This window comes from Thunnus albacares, chromosome 12, assembly GCF_914725855.1.
Source record: "Thunnus albacares chromosome 12, fThuAlb1.1, whole genome shotgun sequence".
Classification (NCBI taxonomy): domain Eukaryota; kingdom Metazoa; phylum Chordata; class Actinopteri; order Scombriformes; family Scombridae; genus Thunnus; species Thunnus albacares.
In genome coordinates, this window is record NC_058117.1 from 30160758 (window position 1) to 30182948 (window position 22191).

Sequence of the window (22191 nt, forward strand, 5' to 3'; positions counted from 1 at the left end):
TATTGTCTTGATTCTGTTCATCATTTTGTCCACAAAATGTCAGAAAATAGTGAAAAATATCCGTTAAAGTTCCCCACAGTCCGAGGTTACATCTTCAAATGTCCAGTTTTATCTGAGCAACAGCCCTAAAGATTATCAGTTTATCATCATGTTCAACACAGAAAAGCAATAAATCACATCTGAGAAGCTGAAACCAGCTTTATTTTTTTTTATATTTTTGCTTAAAAAATGATTAAAATGATTATTCAGTTATCAAAATAGTTGCTAATTTATCTTCTGTCGATCAACTGATTGATTCATAGACTAACCTTTCAGCTCTACAAAGAGAACTTATTGTTTTATTTGAATAACTTTTAAGGCTTGAGGAGATAATAAAACACAGAAATTCACATGTAGCAAAAATTAGAAGAAAGCTTGACCCAAACAAACAAACAAACAAACAAACAAACAAACAAACAAACAAACAGATCACAATTTTGTGTCCTAAATGTTTATTTTTGTTTTTTTTTTCCTCTTCGGCATCCTGTCCTTTCGTCTCATCATTGATCAATCCAACGACCCCTTGTGGGGGTCCCGACCCCCAGGTTGAGAAACAATGTTCTAGATTAATAAAAAGTACCAAATATTTAAAAAGACAAAACAGAATTTTATTAGTATTATCACAAACATTCAATTTAAAATCATATCTAAGATATTACATATAAGATTTATCAGTATTATTGTAGATAAGACATCAACGTGTTGAAACATTAAAACATAACAGATGTGAAACAGATGTGACATATAAAGCAAGAATAAAATTTGACTATAAACTCTGATTTTTAAATGGTTTTATTTATGTACACTGTTTAACACGTTTCTATTTTGTATTTATATCACATGTTTATGTGCTTTGTGTTTTTTCACTCCTGTGCAACTGATCATCCCACATAAAGTTAAGTGATTAATAAGGGATTGATTTTGCATCAGCCAATTAAAATACACACAAATACAAACATAATAAAACTTACATTTTACCATCAATAAATAGAGAATCCACCTTAAGACGCTCTCATCAGGAAATAACATTCAGATTGAAATATATTCTTTCTTGTGTTGTTTGTAACGCTTTTTTTTCCTCCAAGAGCCTGTCCCCTTTATTTTGAAGGTAAAGTGCCTCAATTTCCGGCATAAGCTTCATTAGCTTGACACAAAATAATGGAATCAAACTTCCCCCAAAATCCCCACAAAAAATGTCCCTGTAGTGGGAAATATCCCGTTGTGATGTAATTTGTGCATATTATATACAATATAATGTAGTATAAATATTGTAAATGTTCAAAATAGACATTCTTATAAATAGATGAATCCCCAACAACTACTTTGTCTGCTGGTGATATCTGGTGGCTATTTTGCTCAGATTAAATTAAATAAATGATTATTTAGCTTCACTGTAAAAAAGAGAAAATGACAACAACAACAACAAAAAGAACATCCATATGTCACAAAATACACAACACAGAAATTATTAACTGTATTAAAATTTATTTCATATTTATATACACACAAAAAATATACTAAATAATATACATATAAAAAATAAGCCAAAAAATAAATAAGTTACGTTCTGGACAAGGAGCCAAATGTAAGTGTTAATATGTTTTATGAATTATATGCACAAAAATTCTGAAGAATGAAGAAAGCTACATTTCTTGGAGATGATTCGTGTTTTTAAATTAAATTCCAGGAGAGTTTTGAAGGATGCAACGTCATCAACACGTCAGCTGTCAGTTCAGTCGTGTTGGTGTTGTTTTGGCTCGGTGGTCTCAACCTAAGAGAAGGACCCGGCGGCGTGCTCGGGGATGTTGGTCGCGTGCATGTCTCGCGTCATGTTGGACTTCTCCTTGAGCTTGGCCTGCAGCAGTGTGTGCTCGACGACGCCGATCCTGACGTCCATCTGAACGATCTCCTGCTTCAGTTTGGTCAAACTCTGCTTGATCTTCACCACCGGAGCTGAAGGGGGGGGAGGGGGGGGGACGAACGCAGACGCTCAAGTTTCATATTAAAAAAATAAAAAAACAAAACAAAACAGAATAATACGATCGATCAGCTGAACGTCGTCGGTCTCACCTCCGTCAGACATGCTGCTGCCTTTCTCCTCCATCTCCTGCTTCACCTTCTCCAGCTCCTCACTGATCTGAGACACACACACACACACAAACACGCACACACACACACACACACACACACACACACACACACACACACACACACACACAGGTCATCACAAACTGTCTACCTGCAAGTTATAATTCACTGGAGCTTGTGTGAAAAGTACATAAACACACACACATAACATAAATAATACAGACATAAAGTAGTAAAAGACGTTTTCATACTTTCAGTGTCTTTTCTCTTGAATGTTTTTCTTGTCACAGTTTATTAATCTGCCGTTTGCATGTTTTAATAATATCAAATATGTAAATAATTACAATATATTCATGGCAAACATAATAAAATGATGTTAAAAAAATCCAGCCACTCCATATTTTGAGCACAATTAACCAGCTCTGCGCAGGTCCCAATTAATACAAATAAATATGAATCCTATTATAACTTGATATGTTTGTAATCAGATGTCTGACTGCAGATGTTTCTTCCAGACGGCTGTGCCAAAGACGGCGCCGTTAGATATAAATTAGTAAACGAGTCAGAGAAAGCGTCTCTACGGACGCTGTGACTACGCACGGTAGTGAGTGAAATACGCTCCGAGGCTGCTGACGAGCTTCAGCTGTTGCATCACCCTGGATTCAAAATGAGCAGCCAGATGGCCTCCGCACGAGACAGTCTGACTGGAGGCCGGAGTCACGTGATCCAACGTGCCGGAGACTCAGAGAGGACTGATTAATAGTCTGTAATGTTTATATATCCGATACAGACACAGATAAAATGATAAAAGAGATCAGTCTGACTGTCAGGACCCGGTCATGTGACCTGGCACAGAGTGAGGTGTATGATTGAAGCTCTGTAGTCTTGGTAACAACATGGAGGAACAGATAGTGATCAATAGGAGGAGGAGTTGAGAAGATGGAAAACGAGGAGATCTTTGTCCAAATAAACATGAATGTCGAGTGATATAAAGCAGCGTCCTGGATGATGCGTTCACTGACCTCTGCCAGGACTCTGGTCCTCTCAGTCACACCTCCGCTGGCCTGCTGGTAGCGCTCCTTAGCCTGATGATGAAGAACACAACCAATCAAGAATCATCCAGTTCTGCTGCCTTATCTACAGATGTGAGAGGAGAGGTCTGAAACTTTGCTGTAGTTTTCAGTTTCACAGTTTGTCTTTTGATGCTCAGGTGACTAAAACTGAGACATTTAACTAAGATTAACTTCTCATTTACAGATCTAGAAAAGGTCGTCTGTGCTTTTATATCCTCCGGACTTGACCACTGCATCGCACTTTATTCAGGTCTAAGTAGGCGAAACATCCAAAGACAACTTATACAAAACGCTGCTGCCCGGCTTTTAATGTGTTCTAAGAGAAGCGATCATGTCACATGGATCCTGGCTGCTCCTCACTGGCTGCCTGTGAGTTTTACACTTGATTTTAAGATTTGGCTTCTTGTTTTTAAAGCCTTGCATGGCTCCTGCTGATATCTGTACCCTGCTCACTCCGTATGAGCCTGATCGCTGCTTTAGAGCCTCTAGCAGGGTCTGATTAATGGTTCCTAAATCTCACTGTGTCACTAACGGTGGCGAGGCCTTCGCTGTCCGGGACTCAGGCAGGAAAACTCAGCATCTTCTTTTAAACCTCTTCTAAAAAAATAACCTTATGGCTTATTCTTGACTGATGATAATTTGTGTATCTATTCTGGATTCTTTATTTACTTTTTACTTCTTGTTTGGACTGTAACACACTTTGTTTCCTGCGTGTATGTGATACTTTCACCGCAGCCGTTCCAGATTCATGCAGCGATCAAAATGAAAGTTCAGAGTGTAAAATTGTAAAAAAAAAAAAAAAAAAAAAATCACCTCGCTGAGTTTGGCCTGAGCGCTGCGGTACTCCTGGATCAGATGCTCCAGCTGGTTGTTGATGTATTTCTCTCTGCTGCTCACCTTCTCCAGAGTCTTTCCGATGTCCTCCTGCAGTTTGTCCAGGTAGCTCTGCGGAGACACGGAGAGATGACGTGTGACATCACAGCCAAACGTGGATGTGTTAAAGGCTGATTTCAACATTATCAGAGAAGAAGAAATGACTGAATGAGTCCAGCAGGTGGAGCCAGAGACAGACAGACAGACTGGACTGACAGTCATCACCGCTGTGAACCGGGTCAGTGAACGCACCTTGGCATCTTTGAGTGAAGACTTGATCCCGTCTCTGTGTTGATGCATCTGGTCCACGTGGACCCTCCAGTCCTGCAGACCAACAGACAGACCAGACACCTCAGTAACCAGGTTACGTTTACCTGCGCTGTAGTTACCATGGTTACTGTAGATCGACAGGTTTCTTGTTTACATGACAGTTAAGATATCGAGCGTTCTGGAGAAAGCTGACAGAGAGCATGCTGGGAAACTGCAGCACCCGTCTCAGTTTGTCATAATGTGAAAATAATTAAATTCTACTAAACACACTGCATATTTTGTCTGTAATGTTTCTATATCCTATAAATACAGTTTATTCACACCAACTAATAAAAAAATAGATTCATCTCATGTTTTTTTGAATTTATTTTATTTCACTTTTGACTTTTGCTTTTGTTTTGAGCTCACTTTTTATTCATTTTAAAAATGAATAAAAACGTAAAGTTTATGATTATTAATAAGTAGTTGTGTTAATGGTTGTCATCAGTGATAGTTTAACATGTTTCCATGACAGCAAAATGAAAACAACAACGATGTCATCAGAGACACCTCCCGCCTGCTCAGACTTTAAACTGAACTCTTTCTTTTCATTGGATGAGTGTTTCATGTAGAACAGAGACTCAGCGGGCTTTCATTATTAAAACAGCGCTTGTGTAAAAGTTGTTTGAGCCACGTAATCCCATCAACTGGAAATCTGACGTGAGGTCAGTTTTGAGTCGGAGTGAGGATGAGGATGAGGATGAGGATGAGGATGAGGATGAGGGTCAGAGTCTCACTCTGCTTTGACAGGAGAGATGACTGCTGCTGTCAGCTCTGCCCTCTAAAGGTCGCAGAGTCGCTGCATCAGTCGATAAACCTCCTGAGTTGCCTTCTCTCGTCTCCTAATGACGACTTATCTGTCAACAAATCTGATTCTGATTCTAAAAACATAACTGTGATGAACGGACAGCGTGACGCAGAGCGACTGTGACGCTCTGCTGTTAAAAACAGCAAAGTCGGTTAAACTCCTGTTCAAACAGACTCGTACCAGCGTCTCTACCGTCCAGTGTGATCGACTCATCAGCTGTCAGCAGCCAATCAGGAGAGACGCTCTGTGCTGTGCCTGGATTTTACAACTGAACCGACACCAGGACGCACTTTTTATTTCTCTGACTGAGAGGAAATCTGATGTTTTCACATCAGAGATGATGAACAACAGCGTTAAAAGACGAGTTTAAAACATGAGACTCATGTAGCTGTTGTATCAGTTTAGATTGTAACTCAGACATAAATAATGTTTCTCACAGGCGACTGTGTTGAAGAAAGAAACAAACAGTAATAATATTGTTTAATATGTCGGCTAGGACTGAACAATTCATTGAAGTTTTATTGAAATGACAGTATGGCGTACTGTTACTATGGCGATACTTGTTAAAGATCTGACCTGCACATCATGTTCTACACACTTAAGAAAACATATTTGTTTGGTACAGATCACCCACAAAAATCACAACATAAACATTTTAATATGTTTTTCAATGAAAATGAGAATAATGATGTAACAGTTATCATCCCTCCGGTGTTGCAAATCATATCAAAATTGTGATCTCAGTCAAAATAATCACTATCAGATATTTTTTAAAAATCGTTCAGCTCTAACGGAGGCTTCTAAAACTAAACGTATGTTAAGAGATAAATACGGCTGAGAATGTGAAAACGACACGCAGCTGTTTGACAGACATGTTGATGCATCTGAAGGATTATCTTGGAGGCTGCTGTTGATATAAATGGATGAAATATTAGAAACGCGTCGGTATAAAGCGGCACAGACTACGACCTCCGACACGACCACGAGGTTGAATCAACAACATTATGCTTCTATAAGGGTGTGATGTGACTTTGAGCGTCTGAAAGCTGAACCTGTATCTCTACAACTGATCCATTATTTAAAAAAAATAGTGTTTCAATTAAACTAAAATAAACTGACTGACTGTAACTTCCTGCAGACGCTTCACAGACATCAAATCTCTTTGTTTTTACTTTTATTTTATGTCATCAACTCTGTTTTAGAGGCTGTTAATAAAGATCATGAAGTGGAGGAACAGCTGAAACTGACTGATTTAAGTTGGACTCGTAGGCTACACAACTTAACTACACACATTTTAGACAAACACTTTGTACAGCAACCCCAACACATCCTCCAACCTGTTTCTCACATCCATAGCTTCGACCCTTCACTGTTACCTTTTTTTATGTTGTTGTTTTCTGCTGTTTTTTCTTGAATTTCTCTGTTTTCTCTTTATTTTTTCTGACTTTTTACTTGACTGTTCTGACCCATAGACTCTGTTTTATTTACTTACCGCAGGAACATTTAAACATCTTTTTGCTTGCTTGTTTTTTTTAATGTCATGAGCACATTATGTTTGATTTTCACATAAGGAAATAAAGAAATAAATAAAAGAATGAAACTGAAGACTCAGCTCAGCGTGTACCTTGTTGTCTGTCCTGATGGTGACTTTGAGCTGCGGCAGGACTCTCTCCACCTCCAGGTTCCACTCCGCTGCGTCCACCGTCGACTCCAGAATCTCGTCCGGTTTGGAGGAAGGTTCTGTTTCCTGTCAGCGGAGGACAAACGACGTTCCTTCATCAGGTGTGGAAGGTTTCCAATGAACCACAGATGGTTTTTTAATGAAAAAAATTGACTGGAGTCAAAGTGTAGTTGCTCAAAATGTCCCAAAACATGAAGCTGTCAGTCATCAGCATCAACAAGATCAAATTACACATTTTAAAATTCAGTTCAATTAATGAAGTGATTACAAGGAATTTTAAATGCTTCTCAGGCTGTTACTAAAGATTAGTTTCATTATCGATTTTCAGATTATTTTCTTAATTAATCAAATAATCGTTTGGTCTATAAAATGTCAGAAAATTGCAGAGTTTCCTAAAGTCCAACATGACATCTTAAAATAGCTTATTTTAACAATCCATAACCAAAAAATGATCAATTTTCTATCACATAAGACAAAGAAAATCAGCAAATCCTTCCAAGTGAGAAGCAGGAACAAGATACTGTTTGGGAGTTTTTTAGTTTTTTGATTATCTATTAATCTGTTGATTATTTTCTTGATTAATTGATCAGTTGTTTGGTTCATAAAACGGTGAAAAATGTTGATCAGTGTTTCCCAAAGTCTAAGATGACGTCCTCAAATGTCTTGTTTTGTCCTAAACCCAAAAACATTCAGTTTACTGTCACAGAGGACTAAAGAAAACAGAAAATATTCACATTTATGAAGCTGGAATTAGAGAATTTGGACATTTTTTTTCTTAAATAGTGACTCAAAACAATTAATTGATTATAAAAATAGTTGGAAACTAGTCGATTAATTGTTGCAGCTCTGGTGTTTTTGCTTGAAAAAGGAAAATAAATTGTGAAAATAGTTGCAGATTAATTTGCTGGTGTATGTGATCTCACAGTGTGAGTGGTCCGTAACTTCAGGGCTTCCAGGTCCATCACGTTCTCCTCCTCATCATCAGGCTCCTCCTGAGTTCACACACAAACACAACAAATGTTCACGAACGTCTCTCAGCAGTTTTAAAAACTATAGAGATATAACGAAGCTCTGAAGACGATCTTTACATCTCGCTGTGACTGAAACATCAAAAAGCTGAATATCATCGTCGCTGCTGGAGATTAAAGACTCTACTGGTGAAGAAAGTGTCAGAATAAAACAACTTAGTTTTTTTTACTTTTTATCCCTGAACAGATCATTTAAAATAAAATATCAATAAACAAATAAATAAAGTGTTTCTTGCTGACAGACAGATTCTCCTTCACTTTAATTATATCCATAATAAAAGTTAAGGAGGGAAAAAACAGATCATCAAAATAAAAATCTTTCTCATGAATGAAGAAAGTTGTTTATGGTTCTTTTGTTGATCAGACCGACAGTTAAACAAATAAAACATAGGAAGTGATCCACTTGAGTTGAATCTGTAATCTGTCTCCACTCAGTGACGCTGTGATGGATCAGATCAGTCTGATCAGCCGCAGAATCCGATCAATAACTGATATCCAATAACGAGGACTTTAAAACAATAAGGACGAGGAGTAAAACACCTACGATCATCTCCTCCTCTACTTTGCTGAGTGTGAGCTCTGCGTCGTCCTCTATCACAGACTCTTCTTCTGTGGTTTCTGTTGGGTAGGTTGGCCTGGAGGAAACAAACAGGAAGTCAGAATGCATCGACATCAAACAAACCAACCAGAGATGTTCTGCTGAATAAAGACAGACATCAGCTCTGAGTCGTGTCCACATGTTAAAACATCTGAGTCCATAACGAGAATAAAAGCTTTTACAACATACGATTATATGAAAAACTTTCCTCTCTGTCAGATTGACTGTTATTATGAATTTAACTTTTATTACATAGTTACGTTGTATCACGTTACAATACAACAGGTTAAATTCACCATTAACAGAAACACCAACTGTAAAGTCATATAAACGTCTATTTTTAGTTTAGTTAGTCTTTTATCTACTTGTTGTGTTTTTTTCCTTTCGTACCGTAGTTGCATGACGGTTTTTAGACTTTTGCATGTATTGTTGTTTTACATGTAAATTAATACACTCAGCACTAATAAGGTACATTAACATTTTGTGTCAATAGATATATTTGATATGTTGGGTTTTTAAATACATAAAAATAGAAAAACATACCATAATGTGTAAAAGAAACCTGACAACAACTAGACAAAACTAAACTAAAACAAAGGAAATAAAAGTAGTAGTAATAATAATAAAAGAAGTTATCGTTGGTTATGCAGTGTGTGTTATTTATAATGAAAGAGAAAAGACAGAAGAAGAGAAGGAAGACTGAGCAAATAAACTACAAATAAAAACAAATTAGTGTTGCAGCAGCACTGAAATTGGCACCGCAGGGAAAACATTTATCATCATTTTATTCCAGCATATTAAACTATATTATGTGCTTTTGCAGCAGGACTTTTATATGAGACTGAAACTATAAAACCAGCAGGTGTTGTTGTGTTTCAGCTCCAGTCTTAAAACGCTGCTATAAGTTCTGCAAACCACAAGATGTCACTGTGGTCTTTTACAGAGACTCAGACTTTAAAACCCTGAGCTTTAAATTTACAGCCGCACTATTCACTGATCACTCGTAAAAGATCGAGTGCTGGTCGAAAAAAACACAAAGAAACAGAATGAGATTTGTTTTAGAGAGAAAAACAAGGGGGACTGGAAGAGAAATGTGTCGGTACCTCCTGAAGGAGAACCCCCTCCTCTTCAGAGCCTCCTCGGCCAGTCGGTCCAACACGAAGCAGACGAACTCGCCTGAACCCGATTTCAGTTTGGAGGGCGGGAAGTCCACCTTAACACCCTGAGAGATGCACAGTGACGGGTCAAATACGTCTCTCATGTTCTCAAATCTCTGAGTTCTTACAGTGTAACAGCAGATAAGAAGGTCAGGATCAAAAACACACCCAGATATTTTATTCATTGTTACATTTTTCATTCACCTTTTCAATCAGTTCTCAAGCAAAAACATAATTTAAGAGAGTGAAGAAACGTCAGAAGGACCAGTGAGTTTTACTCTGATTTGATACTTTCTGATATTTCCAGCACAACAAGTTGGCATCGACTCTTTCTTTTTTTTTTCTATTTATGTATTCTCCTTTTTCTAAAACTGACAACAAAGCCTAACTTTACTTTTAACGTTAACAATTGAAGAGCAAACGTCCTCCTCTCGTCCTCCTGCATCAACAGGAGAGCAGCTCCTTGTTTTATGAATGAGGCAGTAAACGAGGTGAAGCAGCCGCAGTGTCTGTGTTTGACTTTTTGGGGGTAAAACAATCTCTGGAGCTTCGTTTAGTTCGCTGGATCCTCTGATGGAAATGCAGGTAGAGGAAGCGAGTTCCTTAAAAGGTTCTCAGTCCCTTGGGGAAAGTTCCTGCAGTGGAAACGCGGCTATAGTCAGACTTTTGAACTTTTTAAGACCTTTTCAATGAGAAACCCAATTATAGAGTGAAAGAAGTTGTCAGGAGAACAGCGAATTTTACTTTCAAGTACAAAAAGTTGGTATCGACTCATTATTTATAATTTATTCTCTCTGTTCTCTCCCCTCATCTTTTATTTTTCTTTGTCCCATCATGATGCAATTGTTTTATAATTATTTATTTTAATATGTCACGGCTGGTATTGTTATTTTACTTCATGTTTTCATTATTCTGTTTTATGATTGGCTCCTGGCAGCATACTGGTTGTGACGACCACCTTTGTTGTTGTAAATATTAATTGTAATAGTGAATAAATTAGGGCTGTAGTCTGCTGGTCGATATGCTCTCGTCCGACTAAATTCTCATTGGTCGAATAATCTCCGTGTTATTTTCATAAGGAGAAAAGTGCGACATCAACCGCTTTCCAGGATTAATCCATTATTTCCTGCAGCGGGAGGGACAGACTAACAAATTACCTTCACAACTTTGAACTCGCCCAACCTAACGGAGACCGCTGGGTCTAACTGTACTCAACGTTTACTGAATCTGTGTTTCTCCATAATGTCACAACGAGAACCCCCGCCAGGCCAAAAAAAGTGAGTCAACGTCTGTCGTTGTCTGGGAAACCACTGGTCGCGTGGCTCCGTTAAGGACAATGTTTACGTAGCGAGCGGGAAACAGCGACGGTCAGAGAAGTGACGGTGGATGCGAGCGGAGCAGAGGAAAAGGTTAGTAGTAAGTTGTCAGTCTGGCAGTAAATGTACAGCACAGACTACAGTGTGTCAGTTATTAAATGCTAAAAAGTCACGTCTGTTGTTTCCCCAAATGCTGGAGAAGTAAAGGAGGTTAGCTCCAAAGTTAGCAACAATGGGCTAGCATAACCTGAAGACACAAAACAGAGAAATACAAAACAGAGAAACGCGTGGCTGCCGAGTTTACTGTGCACTCTGTCCCGTTACATCCCCCCACCTCACCCTGACTAATCGATTAGTTGAAGATTACGTACGATTTCAGTCGACCATGATTTTCTCTGACTACAGCCCTAGAATAAATAAAAATGTGAAGAAGCAGAAGTTTTTCTTTGATCAGACAGTTCCTGATGTGACCAACAGTTTCTCAGTTTTACACAATATTTTATTTAGAGAAGGTTCTTGTACAGCTGCTTGTGTTTAGAACTGAGAACATTTGAGAACTTTGGTTTCTTTTGTTAAATGAAAAAAAAAAGTTTCAGTAGATTTTAAAAAAAATATTTCTCAGAGTAAGGAATCCAAAAATAAACAGTCAGTGTATTATTAACTCAACGTATCAGCGTCACTTAAGTAAAACATTTGTATGACCTCAAAAGCAAAAATTCATCACAGCTTTGATTTTAAATAGTAAGACTGTAATCCAAGACCTGCAGTTACAACTCAGTATGTACGGAGATAAAAAGGCAGCTTGTGTGTTTTATCGGTGAGAGACGCGGAGCTGAACGTCACTTACGAAAGCTCTGAGCTCAGCCAGGATGTTGGACACGGTGGCGTTGGGTTCGTCGTACTCCTGCGGCTCGGTGAACGGCCTCCCCGCCGCGTTGATGAGCCACGCAGCGATGATGGTGAACATGTAGAACTGCTCACCCGGGTTGGACGCCAGATATGGACTGGAGACAAAGTAATGTCTGATGAAGAAAACAGGCAGGAGGTTAGAGACAGATAGAGAAAACACTCAGGATAATTTAATCGTGGTGAATTTACATTATCAGGTTAATGTAAAGTCCTGTTGATTTCCTGATTTATTTTGAATTGCCAGTTGCCACAAGGGGGAGCCGCATCTTTCCAGTCATTCGTCACCGTGGCTGACGGCTCAGGATGTGAATGCTTGGATATGATACGTAGACTTTTTATTATTGTTTTTTTTTTGTGATTACCTGCTGGGTGTTGATGAAAGTCTGAATCTGTCTTTGTTTGTTTTTCACTTAAAAGGATGTTCACAAAAAAGAGTTGTGTGTCCCATGATGCAATAAAAATATTTGTTTCTTAACTAAATGTAAGATAAAGTGATACCAGTGTGTTTTTAGTGCCGTTTTAAGAATTTTAAGCGTATAATATCGTTAATCGCATTATTTTGGCAAGGATAATCGTGATGTGAAATTTGAAGATTCTCTAGTTACAGTATTAACATGATTTTCTGATTAATTGGTGTTACCACTGGTGTTACTACTTGATTTTTTGATTATTTTCTCAATGAACCAGTTGTTTGTTGTCTGTAAAATGTGAGAAAATAGTGAGAAATACATGCACAGTTTTCTAAAGCCTAAGCTGACACCTTCAAAGTGCTTGTTTTTAAATACAAAACATTTAATAACAACAAAACAAAAAAAAAACACTTTGTTTTTTCTTCTTTCCTCTCCCATTAATCATCTCACGACCCCTCAGATTTATCTGCTGACCCTTTGGAGGGACCCGACCCCTAGGTTGGGAACCACTGGACTAAACTAGCTAACTGTATATAAAGTAGTGTAAACTAGCTCCACCTCCAGCAGCTACAACAGTAACATGCTGCTCTAACACTGATGCTTCACTATTAATAATCTAATGATGTCATATATAATAATATATCAGTCAGAGGGACCAAACCACTACTTTTACTGCAATACTTTAACTACATCAAGCTCATAATACTTACGTACTTTTACTGCAATACTTTAACTACATCAAGCTCATAATACTTATGTACTTTTACTTAAGTAGGATTTTTCATGCAGGAGTTTTACTTTTCATCGCTGTATTGGTACTTTTACTGCAGTAAGGGATCTGAATACTTCTTCCGCTACTGTGTATTTCACATCTGAACAGTTTTTGGGAACTTCAGGTTGAAGCAGAATAGTATTGAAATGATGATTAGTCGATTGACCAAAAACTATCAACATTTTTAATAATAGTCATCAAGTAAAAATGTCAACATTTCTCTGGTTTCAGCTTCTCTGATGTGTAAATTTGCTCCTTTTTTATGTCACTCTAAATAAAATATTTTTTGGATCTTTTGGACATTTAAAGATACCACTTTTGACTCTGGAAATTTAACAAATTCCCTTTTCACTATTTCATATCATTCTGCAGACTAGAGGATTCATAGATTGGTGGTAAGTGATGATTTGATAACAAAATAATTGGTAGTTGTAGCCTGTAATTCAGAACATAATGAACACTCTCTGATTTGCAGCTTGCTGTTAAAAAAATTTTACCATGAAAGAAAAACAAGAAACACAGTAAAACACAAACATCTTGTTGTCTCGGGCTGCAACTAACAATTATTTTCATTATCGATAAATCGATCTGTTGATTATTTGCTCTGTTAAGCTGAATACTTCTTCCACCGCTGCCGGTACAGTCATTTCTCACCTGGACAGGTTCTTCATGTTGTGTTTGGCTAAAACATCCTCTTCATAATTCAACACCTTCAACTTTTCCAGCAGACACTCCATCACTACAAACACCTGGTGAGCCGCTCCGGGGCCGCGATCCTCTTCTTCCCCTCGTCTACCATCATCCGCCATGACGTGTGATCTACCGGCTGTCAGTCACACAAATAAACGTTTAGATAAAAGCGTGAGACCGCATCAAAACAGCAGCTTTTCACTCAGGGTTGTTTGGCTTCCTCTCCGTTGTTAGGCAACCGGGGGCTAATGCTAGGCTAGGCTAGGCAGCTAACGTTAGCTGCTAGCGAAATCATGTTTTCAAGTGTTTCTTCGTTTATCGGAGTCTTAGCATTTGTCAGTCTGCAGTAAATCTACATGACAAGAATATAAAATAAGCAATGAACATATAAATTACATCATTAAATCCTGTAAAGTGACTAGCTGTGTTGTTGGCTAAACTCTCATCTAGCCTCAAGCTAACCACTGACTTCCTGCTTCTTCTTCTTCTTTTATTATTTATTGGTGGTTGGCAAACAGCTTTTAGCACATTACCGCCACCCTCTGGATTGGAGTGTTGATCAGAACTTACTATATTATTACATTGAATTCTACCATTAAGTCCTGTGTTTTCTAAAAATCTGAAAATAGCTCTTTACCCTACATCACCTGAACTCCTCTGCAATATTTCTCTAATATCATGTGACTCCTTTGGAGAGTAATTTTAAGTATCTGTGTCTCTTGTTGATATTTAGGACAGTGTAAAAATAAACGCTCCACCATTTAGTTGTATGTTAAAACATCAGTAATAATGTTGATATAATAAAACATACAATAACAACACTGACAGGCTGCATGACGAGTGCTTTAACTTTGATACTTGAGTACATTGAGAACTGTACTTTTACTTGTAATTGAGTATTTTAAAATTGTGATGTTACTATTTTTTACTTGAGTAAAGGTGCTGATAATAAATATATTGACTTTAATTGGTCTTTTGTGCCTCATTTTTAATTAAGTAAGATGATATGCAGGTGATCACACTGAGAGAATGTTACTTATAATAAACGTTCATATATCCTTCTCATCTTTTCCATACTTTAAATATTCAACATCAACACAACCTTGTGACCTTATCTAGTGAAGCATGATACACACAGTTTCTACCTTGTGTGTAAGTTGGTGAATAATTCATATCTACACCCCCCCTGTGGTGCAGCAGGCAGTTGAAGGAGGAAGTGGGGGGGGGGTGGGGGGACGACGTTTGTTTAATCTGCATGCTGCTCCCTTCCTGTCTGTGAGCGCACAGGTGGAGCTCCCTGGTGACTGTGTTTGATTGACAGGCCTGCTGACTGCCTGCTGCATCGCTGATGACGCTCAGTGAGCCGCATCCCAACTTTCACCGACAGCCTCGACTCACCGTGACGCCGCCGAACTGAGAAATGTAATCACACGACGCAACGCAGAGAATTGGGTGCCACACAAACATATTGGAGTAATATTCAGACTCTTTGGGATTATGTTTATTTGTCGTCCACACAGAGTCAGATGAGAAGATAGATAGATGTAATCTCTGTTTGTCCAGCACAGAGACAGGAAGGGTGAATTAGAGTAATGTGGGACAATTTTTGCAATCGGCACTTAAGCAGTATATTTTAATATGAAGCACTAAATACCATGGTGTTTTCTACCAGAAATAGAGAATGTACACAGATGTCACACTCAGATAAGAAAATACCAAATATAAAAGTGTTTCTTGTGCCAAATTGTTCCAGATTATGTGCCTTTCCTAAAGTGGAACAGTTCAGGCTGAAATCTGGGACACTCATTGGGAGGCTGAAAGGTCTAAATCACCTTAATTCATACAATAAAAACCTCTCTGGTTGGTAACACTCAAGGCCAAAGTGCCTCATTTCAGTAATTACAGTGTTTTTTCTGTTAAAAATAGTAATGTATTATATTATGTATTAATATCAGTAATCAATTAGTATCAGTAATTTGCAATCTGCCTAAAAATGACTATAAATTAAGCATTACAAGACTAAGACCCCTGAATAACTGTTGGTATTGCACATTTAATGGACTTAAATGCATATTTAACCAATTTAAGAACATAAATAACTGTCCCACATTATTAAAACCACATTTCAAACTACTTTTCTAAAGTGGGACAATAAAAAAATGGACTGAAATCAAAAAAATATGAAACATGTTTAAACATATTTTATATCATGAACACAGTCTGATAACAATTGGTAACGTTGTTGCATCATTTATGACAGATTTATATCCTTAAAATTAAATTACTCTGAATCCTTCGTCACTGACCTTTAACTGGACTTCACAGCAAGTGCTTCCTGTTGGAAGGTTGCCCCGCCCCTATATCTGACATCACATGTGTGAAGTCATGTGATTTCATTTACGTGACACCTCAGGTTTAATTTGACAGCAGTCCTACTCATTAGCATTTGTTAGAAGAAGAGATGAGATATATTTGAGCTGAGGTGTCCCACATTACATTCATTCATGAATGCTCCCAAGTCAAAGAAACGGGAGGTTTTTCCACATTAGGATGAAAATAATCTGAGACAATTTGGCACAAGGGACACTTTTATATTGGCCGTTTCTCCTCTGGCTGTGATATCTGCGTTCTTCTTTTCTGATATTAGTAGAAAACACTTTGGGGATTTCAGAACAGAACTGGCCTCATATCAAAATATATTACTGAAGTGCCAATTGCAAAAATTGTCCCACATTACTCTAATTCAGTTTATTCCAAGATTAAAAGAAGACAAATGGCCTATAAGCCTCTGTTATGTACTATTTGTAGCAGAAGTCAAACAAATTGTGTGTAGCTCTGTTTTAATTCACTGAGTGAGTCTTAATACTGAATTTTTTTTGATGTAACTGCCAGTTTGTTGACACTTCTGTTCTTTTCGCCAAGTAGGAGAAATTCCTGTTATGTTCGACTCAGAGTTACAACTATGAGGTCATTTAGAGTCAACAGTAAAGTCAACATGCTCACAATGACCATGTTAACACGTTGATGTTTAGCAGCTTTAACATTTATCATGGTCACTGTTTGACTGTTTAGCGTGTTAGCATGCTAACATTTCAGCAGGATGATTTTATAAACTACATGATAATCATACCATAGAATCTGCATGTTGATTGACAACTTTTACATTACAGGAAGCCATTTGATGCAATTAGTGAAACAATTATATGACTACATAATTATATAATTCAATTGTTTAGTCTTTTCACAAGCAAACCTGTCAATCAATTTATGGGCTTCAGTTTCTGAAATGCTGCTTTTCTTCGTCTCATACGGCATAAAAGCTGAATATCTTTTGGGGTTTTTGGATTGTTGATCTGACAAAACAAACAAGTTGAAGACGTCGCTTTGGCTTGACAGATTAAGAGATATTAATCCTAAATTGCAGCTGTGGATTCACTGTTTCTATGAAAAACATCACCTAACGTTGCTTCCTCTGAACCTGTTCTGTTAATGAATCTCCTCCAGCCGCCTACAAATCAAACCCAGACCTGAGCGAGTCTTTACACAAGCTGTGGAAAAAGGGAAACTTGGCTTCATCTGTGCTCTGGTGTGATTACAGGCTCAGCGCAGCCAGACAGCATGTCAGCCTGTGGCCTGGCCTCCTTTTTTTTTTTGGCTCACCAGCGTTCGATGGAGAGGTAATTGGGAGGAGAGGCGGAGGTGGATCCACGGCTTAACCTGAGTGAGGCGGTAATGAGTGCCGGCTGCCGAGAGGCCTCGCCTGAGGGCCAGCAGGCAGCTTATCAGCCTGCTGGGCGTCATTCAAAAATGCTATTTATGCCTTTTTGCACTAAAATAACCGCTATCTGAGAGCTATTATTTCACTCCACATTTTCTAAAAGGGGTGATAGGTGATGTTTTTTACTGCTCTGTAGCATTAAATGACCATGTGGTTGTCAAGGTAATGAGGAGGGTTTTTTTTTGCTCTTATGAGTTGATTCTACATACACCTGTTTATCAATAAACACAAAAAAAATACAGTATCGTTTATCTCCCAGGCGTATTTTGTGATTACCTTATGCTGTACCTTTCCCTCCCTACGATTAAAGCTCCACTGATGAGGAATAGTTTTTATATTTTATATATTTATATTATGCATAAATATATATATATATTATATGCTGCTGCTGTTGTAAACAAAATGTGGCTCCATAGTCGGTGAATTCACTGAAAAAGTGACCCAGAAATTAAAAGTGAACTGATTTACGCTGTTAGCGGCCTATGTGACAGAGTTTTATTGGACGTTTCTTGCCGAAATGCACTTTGGGAGTCGTAGTTCACTTCTATCTTGAAGTTTTTAAGTCCACAGTCTTCTATCATTGACTAAAGAACCAGATATTTTTTAACACAGTTGTTCATCTTTTGTTTTGATGTTTCAACCAGGAGATTCGTGCAGATCAAAGCTGTAGAAGAGAGAGAGAAATGACAGTCAGTGGGACTTTTACTTCTGGAACAAGTCGACGAAACAGCTCAGAGAAACTCTTAATGAGCTGCATGTCGCACAATGCAGAAGCAAATCTGGAAGCTAGAGAGCTTTTTTGGCTTATTTGCTCAGCGAACAATTTTCCGGTATCCAGTTTCTACATATATATATATATATATATAATTCATGAATTGGACACAAACACAACTCCAGTGTATGATCATGTTGCTCTGTGTCTGCTGGATGTGAAGCTATATCAGCTGTAACCAACAGATACTGTCAGCCAGAGAAACTTTGTAAGATAATATGTCAGTGTTGGTGTCTATCAGCTTGTTGTGGAGCTCTTCGGCCCCCCGAGTGGCCAAAAAAAAATCAATGAATGCACCTTTAATGATATCACAGCACACTCCGCTTACTGCTCACGTCTTCCAGTGTCGTCGTAGTTTACTGACAGAGGTCAGTAAATGATACTAAAGTCTCTCTTTGAAGGAGTAGATTTCATGGTGTTAATCGTAGCCGTTGTGTGTGTGTGTGTGTGTGTGAGACAGATGTTAGATCGGCTCACAGCTTCATTAGTATTCCACTTCCTCCGCCGGCGTGTCAGCGCTCATTTCCCTAACAGAAGGTGTCACTTCTTTCAGACGGTGGATTTGTCATTTTTTTTTTTTTTAGAAAGAAAACACTCTCTTTTTCACAGCTTGATGAGTCATTATATTCCCTGAAACCGACTGACAGGAGAAGCGATTAGATCCCACACACCGAGAGCTCCATTCACACACACTTAACGTTAACATTTCCACATGAATACAGTTTCCAGGCCTGAAGACGACGTTCTAGAAAACTCTCTGATATCAGTGAGCACCTGCCTTTTCTGACTATATATTATTTATAAGGCATCAAATATGAGAAGAAATATAAAATCCTTATACATACTTAGTTTTATTTGTGTTGTGGGGCTTTGTCTAACATATGTATTGTTTGGTTTTTTATTGGTTAATGTGTCTGAATAAGTCAGAGAGGGATGGTTCATGTAAATATATTTGTCTGATACAAAAACTTAAATGTACAGACATGAAAATAAAACTGTTCAGTCATTCAGTGGACACGGTGATAAAAGAATAAAAGCCAACCTGACAATATATAAGAATAGTAAAACCCATAAAACAGAATAAAACTAGCATTAAGTTTTGAGCTTAGATTTAAAAGAAGCCACTGACTCGGCCTTTATTACCTCAGGCAGGGTGTCCAGAGCCTCGGGCTGATCTCCTGACAAGTATCGTGTGTGTATCAAAGCCTGATATATCTTATTCCTCTGTGCTGTACAAAAAATATTAAAAACGCATCAGTGAGCTACACTGTGTCCTAGAAATGACGTTCATATACAGCTAAACTGTTTTCCCCAGTTATGTTGCGTTTGTAAACGTAATCGCTACCTGGATTACGTTCACAGGAAACGTTTTTCTGGATCGCTCTGAAGTCGGAGGATGGACAAAAACCAGGGTTCACATCCTCAGTTTAGAAATATAACATCAAGTCAGTAATGGACCAGGCTTAAAGGAAAGGTTCAATATTTATCAAGTGTGTCTTAATACATCAGTCAGGTGTCCATATGAACAGTGAAAGAGGTTTTCCTCGCTGTAATCATTCCTCCTGTTCATACTGGATATTAAAAGATCCTTCAAATGTGTTTTCAATGAAAGTGATGGAGGCCAAAATCCACAGTGTGTCCACACAGTCATTTAAAAGTCTCTGTGAAGCTTATATGAGGCTTCATCAGTCTGAGTTAGTCATATCAAGTGGATATCTGACACATTTACAGTCTTTTTAGCATGAAATTCCCTCTTTGTGTTTCCCTTGAGCTGCAGGTGGAAGTATAGTAACAAAAAGAGGAACTTTGGCACTAAAAAGACTGTAATGTTGAAAGATATCTACTTGATTTGACTCATTTGGACGCTGAAGCTTCATATTAGCTTCAGATAAACTTTTAAATGTATTTTTTGCACAGAAGGAGGACTGTGGATTGTAAGGTCATTATGAAGGGATCTTCTAATGGTCAGTATGAACAGGAGGAATGATTACAGCAAGAAAAACATGTTTAATGTTCATCTGGGCTCCTGACTGTTGTTTTAAGACATACTTGAGAATTTGAAACTGTCCTTTAATGTAACCTTAAATATATTTTCATTCAGTGTTTTCCCTGCCTTGCGGTAGATTTGGGTTTTCACAAGAAAATTGGATTTAATTTAGTAGAACATGAGTCAAAAAGTAAGATACTTTACAGAATAAGTGGCATAGGAAGTTGGAATACGGTAAAACAGCCACTATAGCTTCATAGAAATATATATAATTCATTTAGGGAGATAAAACTTAAAGAATATGTAATATAACCCTCAAATGAATGAATGAAATGAGAAAGTAATTACAGAAACTTTAACATTTTCCTTTAGGACACATTATACCTGCACATTATTCATGTCCATAACTCACAACACTCTTTTCACAAACTTTTCTTTTCATAGTTTTCTCAACAGCAGGATGAAATAAATGAACAGATGAACCATTTAAACCACAGAATGACTCTAAACGTGTTTACTGACATTTTTCTTTTTTTTACAACATTTCTTTGGCGTCAACGCAGAAGCAGGTGGACACGTTTAATTTGTCTGTAGCTTCCATATTTGAATAATTATGAAACATTATGGAGTCTTTTCAGTGTCACAGTATAGTTGCAGAGTGATGCTTCCTTTTATTCATGTTTTTTGTCCCTTTATAGCTGCACTAATCAATATTTTATATTAATAATGGATCAAATGATTCTGTGTAATATGAAATGAGTCATATTACTCAACTCTGCAGCTCTATGAAGCTTTTTAGACTCTTTTAGCTCCTAGTTTTGGTTTTACGGCATGTTTAGTGTTACTCAGTTTATTTAAATACTCAAGTCCTTTATTTAAGTAAAAGTACCAGTACAACAATGTAAAAATACTCCATTACAAGTAAAAAATCCTATTTAAGTTTAAGTATTAAGTAAGGAAGGAATGAAGTATTATCAGCTTTATGTAGTTAAAGTATCTGCAACGATACAATGATTTGTATTTTATTAGCTTGTCGTATGTCTGAAAAGTAGCTGGTAATTAAAGCTGTCAGATAAATATACAATATGTACGATAAAAGTGCAATATTTCCCTCTGAAATGTAGTGAAGTAGAAGTAGAAAGTGATATAAAACGGAAATATTCAAGTGTTAAAGTATCAAAATTGTCTATAAGTGCAGTAACCTTGAATAAATGTACATTAGCGGGATGATAATGCTGCTCTGTGTTTGCTAACATGTTAACTGTAACAACTTTATAAGATGTTAATATGTCAGATGTTGCGTTTACGGCTCGTTACGCTGCCCCCCAAACTGACCAAAACATGAATTCACGCAGCTTTAAATGAACTTTCTACTAGTAGTGTGCCCGAATACAAATACATTATTCGGCAAAGCACAAATAGTGGGTTTTATACGAATATTTGTTTCATACATTCATACATTTGTTGTGGGTGTTCCCCAGAGATAAAGCTGAGCTACTGACACAAGCAAAGTGCTCCCAACAGACTCTCCATAACCTGTTGTTCCCCTTCTCCTTTCCACAAAGTTAGATTGTAAAAAACTAGACAATAAATGAAAAGTGCAAAGCAATAATCACCTTTGAAGTTCCTCCCTACATGTTACACGCTGTGCTGTCTCTGTGTTATGGGTGTATAAATAGGTAGAGGTCTGTCTGCAAGGAAAAACAAAAACAGGATTTTTAAGCCTCTGTCCACTTTCATTCGTATACAAATACAAATTATTTTGCTGCCTCAACAAATACAGATACAAATACTGGGATCTCTGCACATCCCTACTTTCTACCACAGTAACTTGTTTTCCAAGAGTTTAAAAAAGCAAAATGTTTTTATTCCTCTTGTGTCAGGTATCACTCCCTCTTCCTCT

General features: G+C 37.6%; 1 protein-coding gene and 2 long non-coding RNA genes across 5 annotated transcripts; 1 reads left to right on the plus strand and 2 right to left on the minus strand.

Annotated features, from left to right (window-relative positions):
- Positions 1 to 1560: 1560 nt before the first annotated feature.
- On the minus strand, positions 1561 to 14681 carry ift57 (intraflagellar transport 57 homolog (Chlamydomonas)). 2 transcript variants are annotated; one of them, XM_044367631.1, is made up of 12 exons: positions 14148 to 14681; positions 13716 to 13887; positions 11818 to 11992; positions 9601 to 9719; positions 8444 to 8534; positions 7795 to 7863; positions 6815 to 6937; positions 4326 to 4397; positions 4014 to 4145; positions 3150 to 3212; positions 2110 to 2176; positions 1561 to 1992 (listed from the first exon to the last, which is right to left on the minus strand). In XM_044367631.1, exons 2-12 carry the CDS (start codon positions 13868 to 13870, stop codon positions 1811 to 1813), a joined length of 1248 nt encoding a protein of 415 aa, XP_044223566.1. In that variant the 5' UTR covers positions 13871 to 13887; positions 14148 to 14681; the 3' UTR covers positions 1561 to 1810. The 2 variants fall into 2 exon arrangements, with proteins under 2 accessions (XP_044223566.1, XP_044223565.1); XM_044367630.1 differs by having other exon boundaries at positions 13716 to 14680.
- LOC122993467 lies at positions 10938 to 17864 on the plus strand. Of its 2 annotated transcripts, none has more exons than XR_006406390.1 (2): positions 10938 to 11063; positions 15039 to 17864. It is a non-coding gene; the product is annotated as an uncharacterized LOC122993467 (long non-coding RNA). The 2 variants fall into 2 exon arrangements; XR_006406391.1 differs by having other exon boundaries at positions 15073 to 17864.
- A 248-nt stretch (positions 17865 to 18112) lies between these two features.
- LOC122993468 lies at positions 18113 to 21949 on the minus strand. The gene is made up of 2 exons (XR_006406392.1): positions 21905 to 21949; positions 18113 to 18193 (listed from the first exon to the last, which is right to left on the minus strand). It is a non-coding gene; the product is annotated as an uncharacterized LOC122993468 (long non-coding RNA).
- Between the last annotated feature and the right edge of the window lie 242 nt (positions 21950 to 22191).

What these genes read in the sequence shown, in the direction of transcription:
- ift57 (XM_044367631.1), bottom strand. Translation starts at nt 13,870, where the DNA reads ATGGCGGATGATGGTAGACGAGGGGAAGAAGAGGATCGCGGCCCCGGA. An exon ending in TGGCTGAGCTCAGAGCTTTC is followed by an intron (nt 9,720 to 11,817) that starts GTAAGTGACGTT and finishes TGCATCTCTCAG; the next exon opens with GGTGTTAAGGTGGACTTCCC. An exon ending in CTCAGGCCAAACTCAGCGAG is followed by an intron (nt 3,213 to 4,013) that starts GTGATTTTTTTT and finishes CTTCATCATCAG; the next exon opens with GCTAAGGAGCGCTACCAGCA.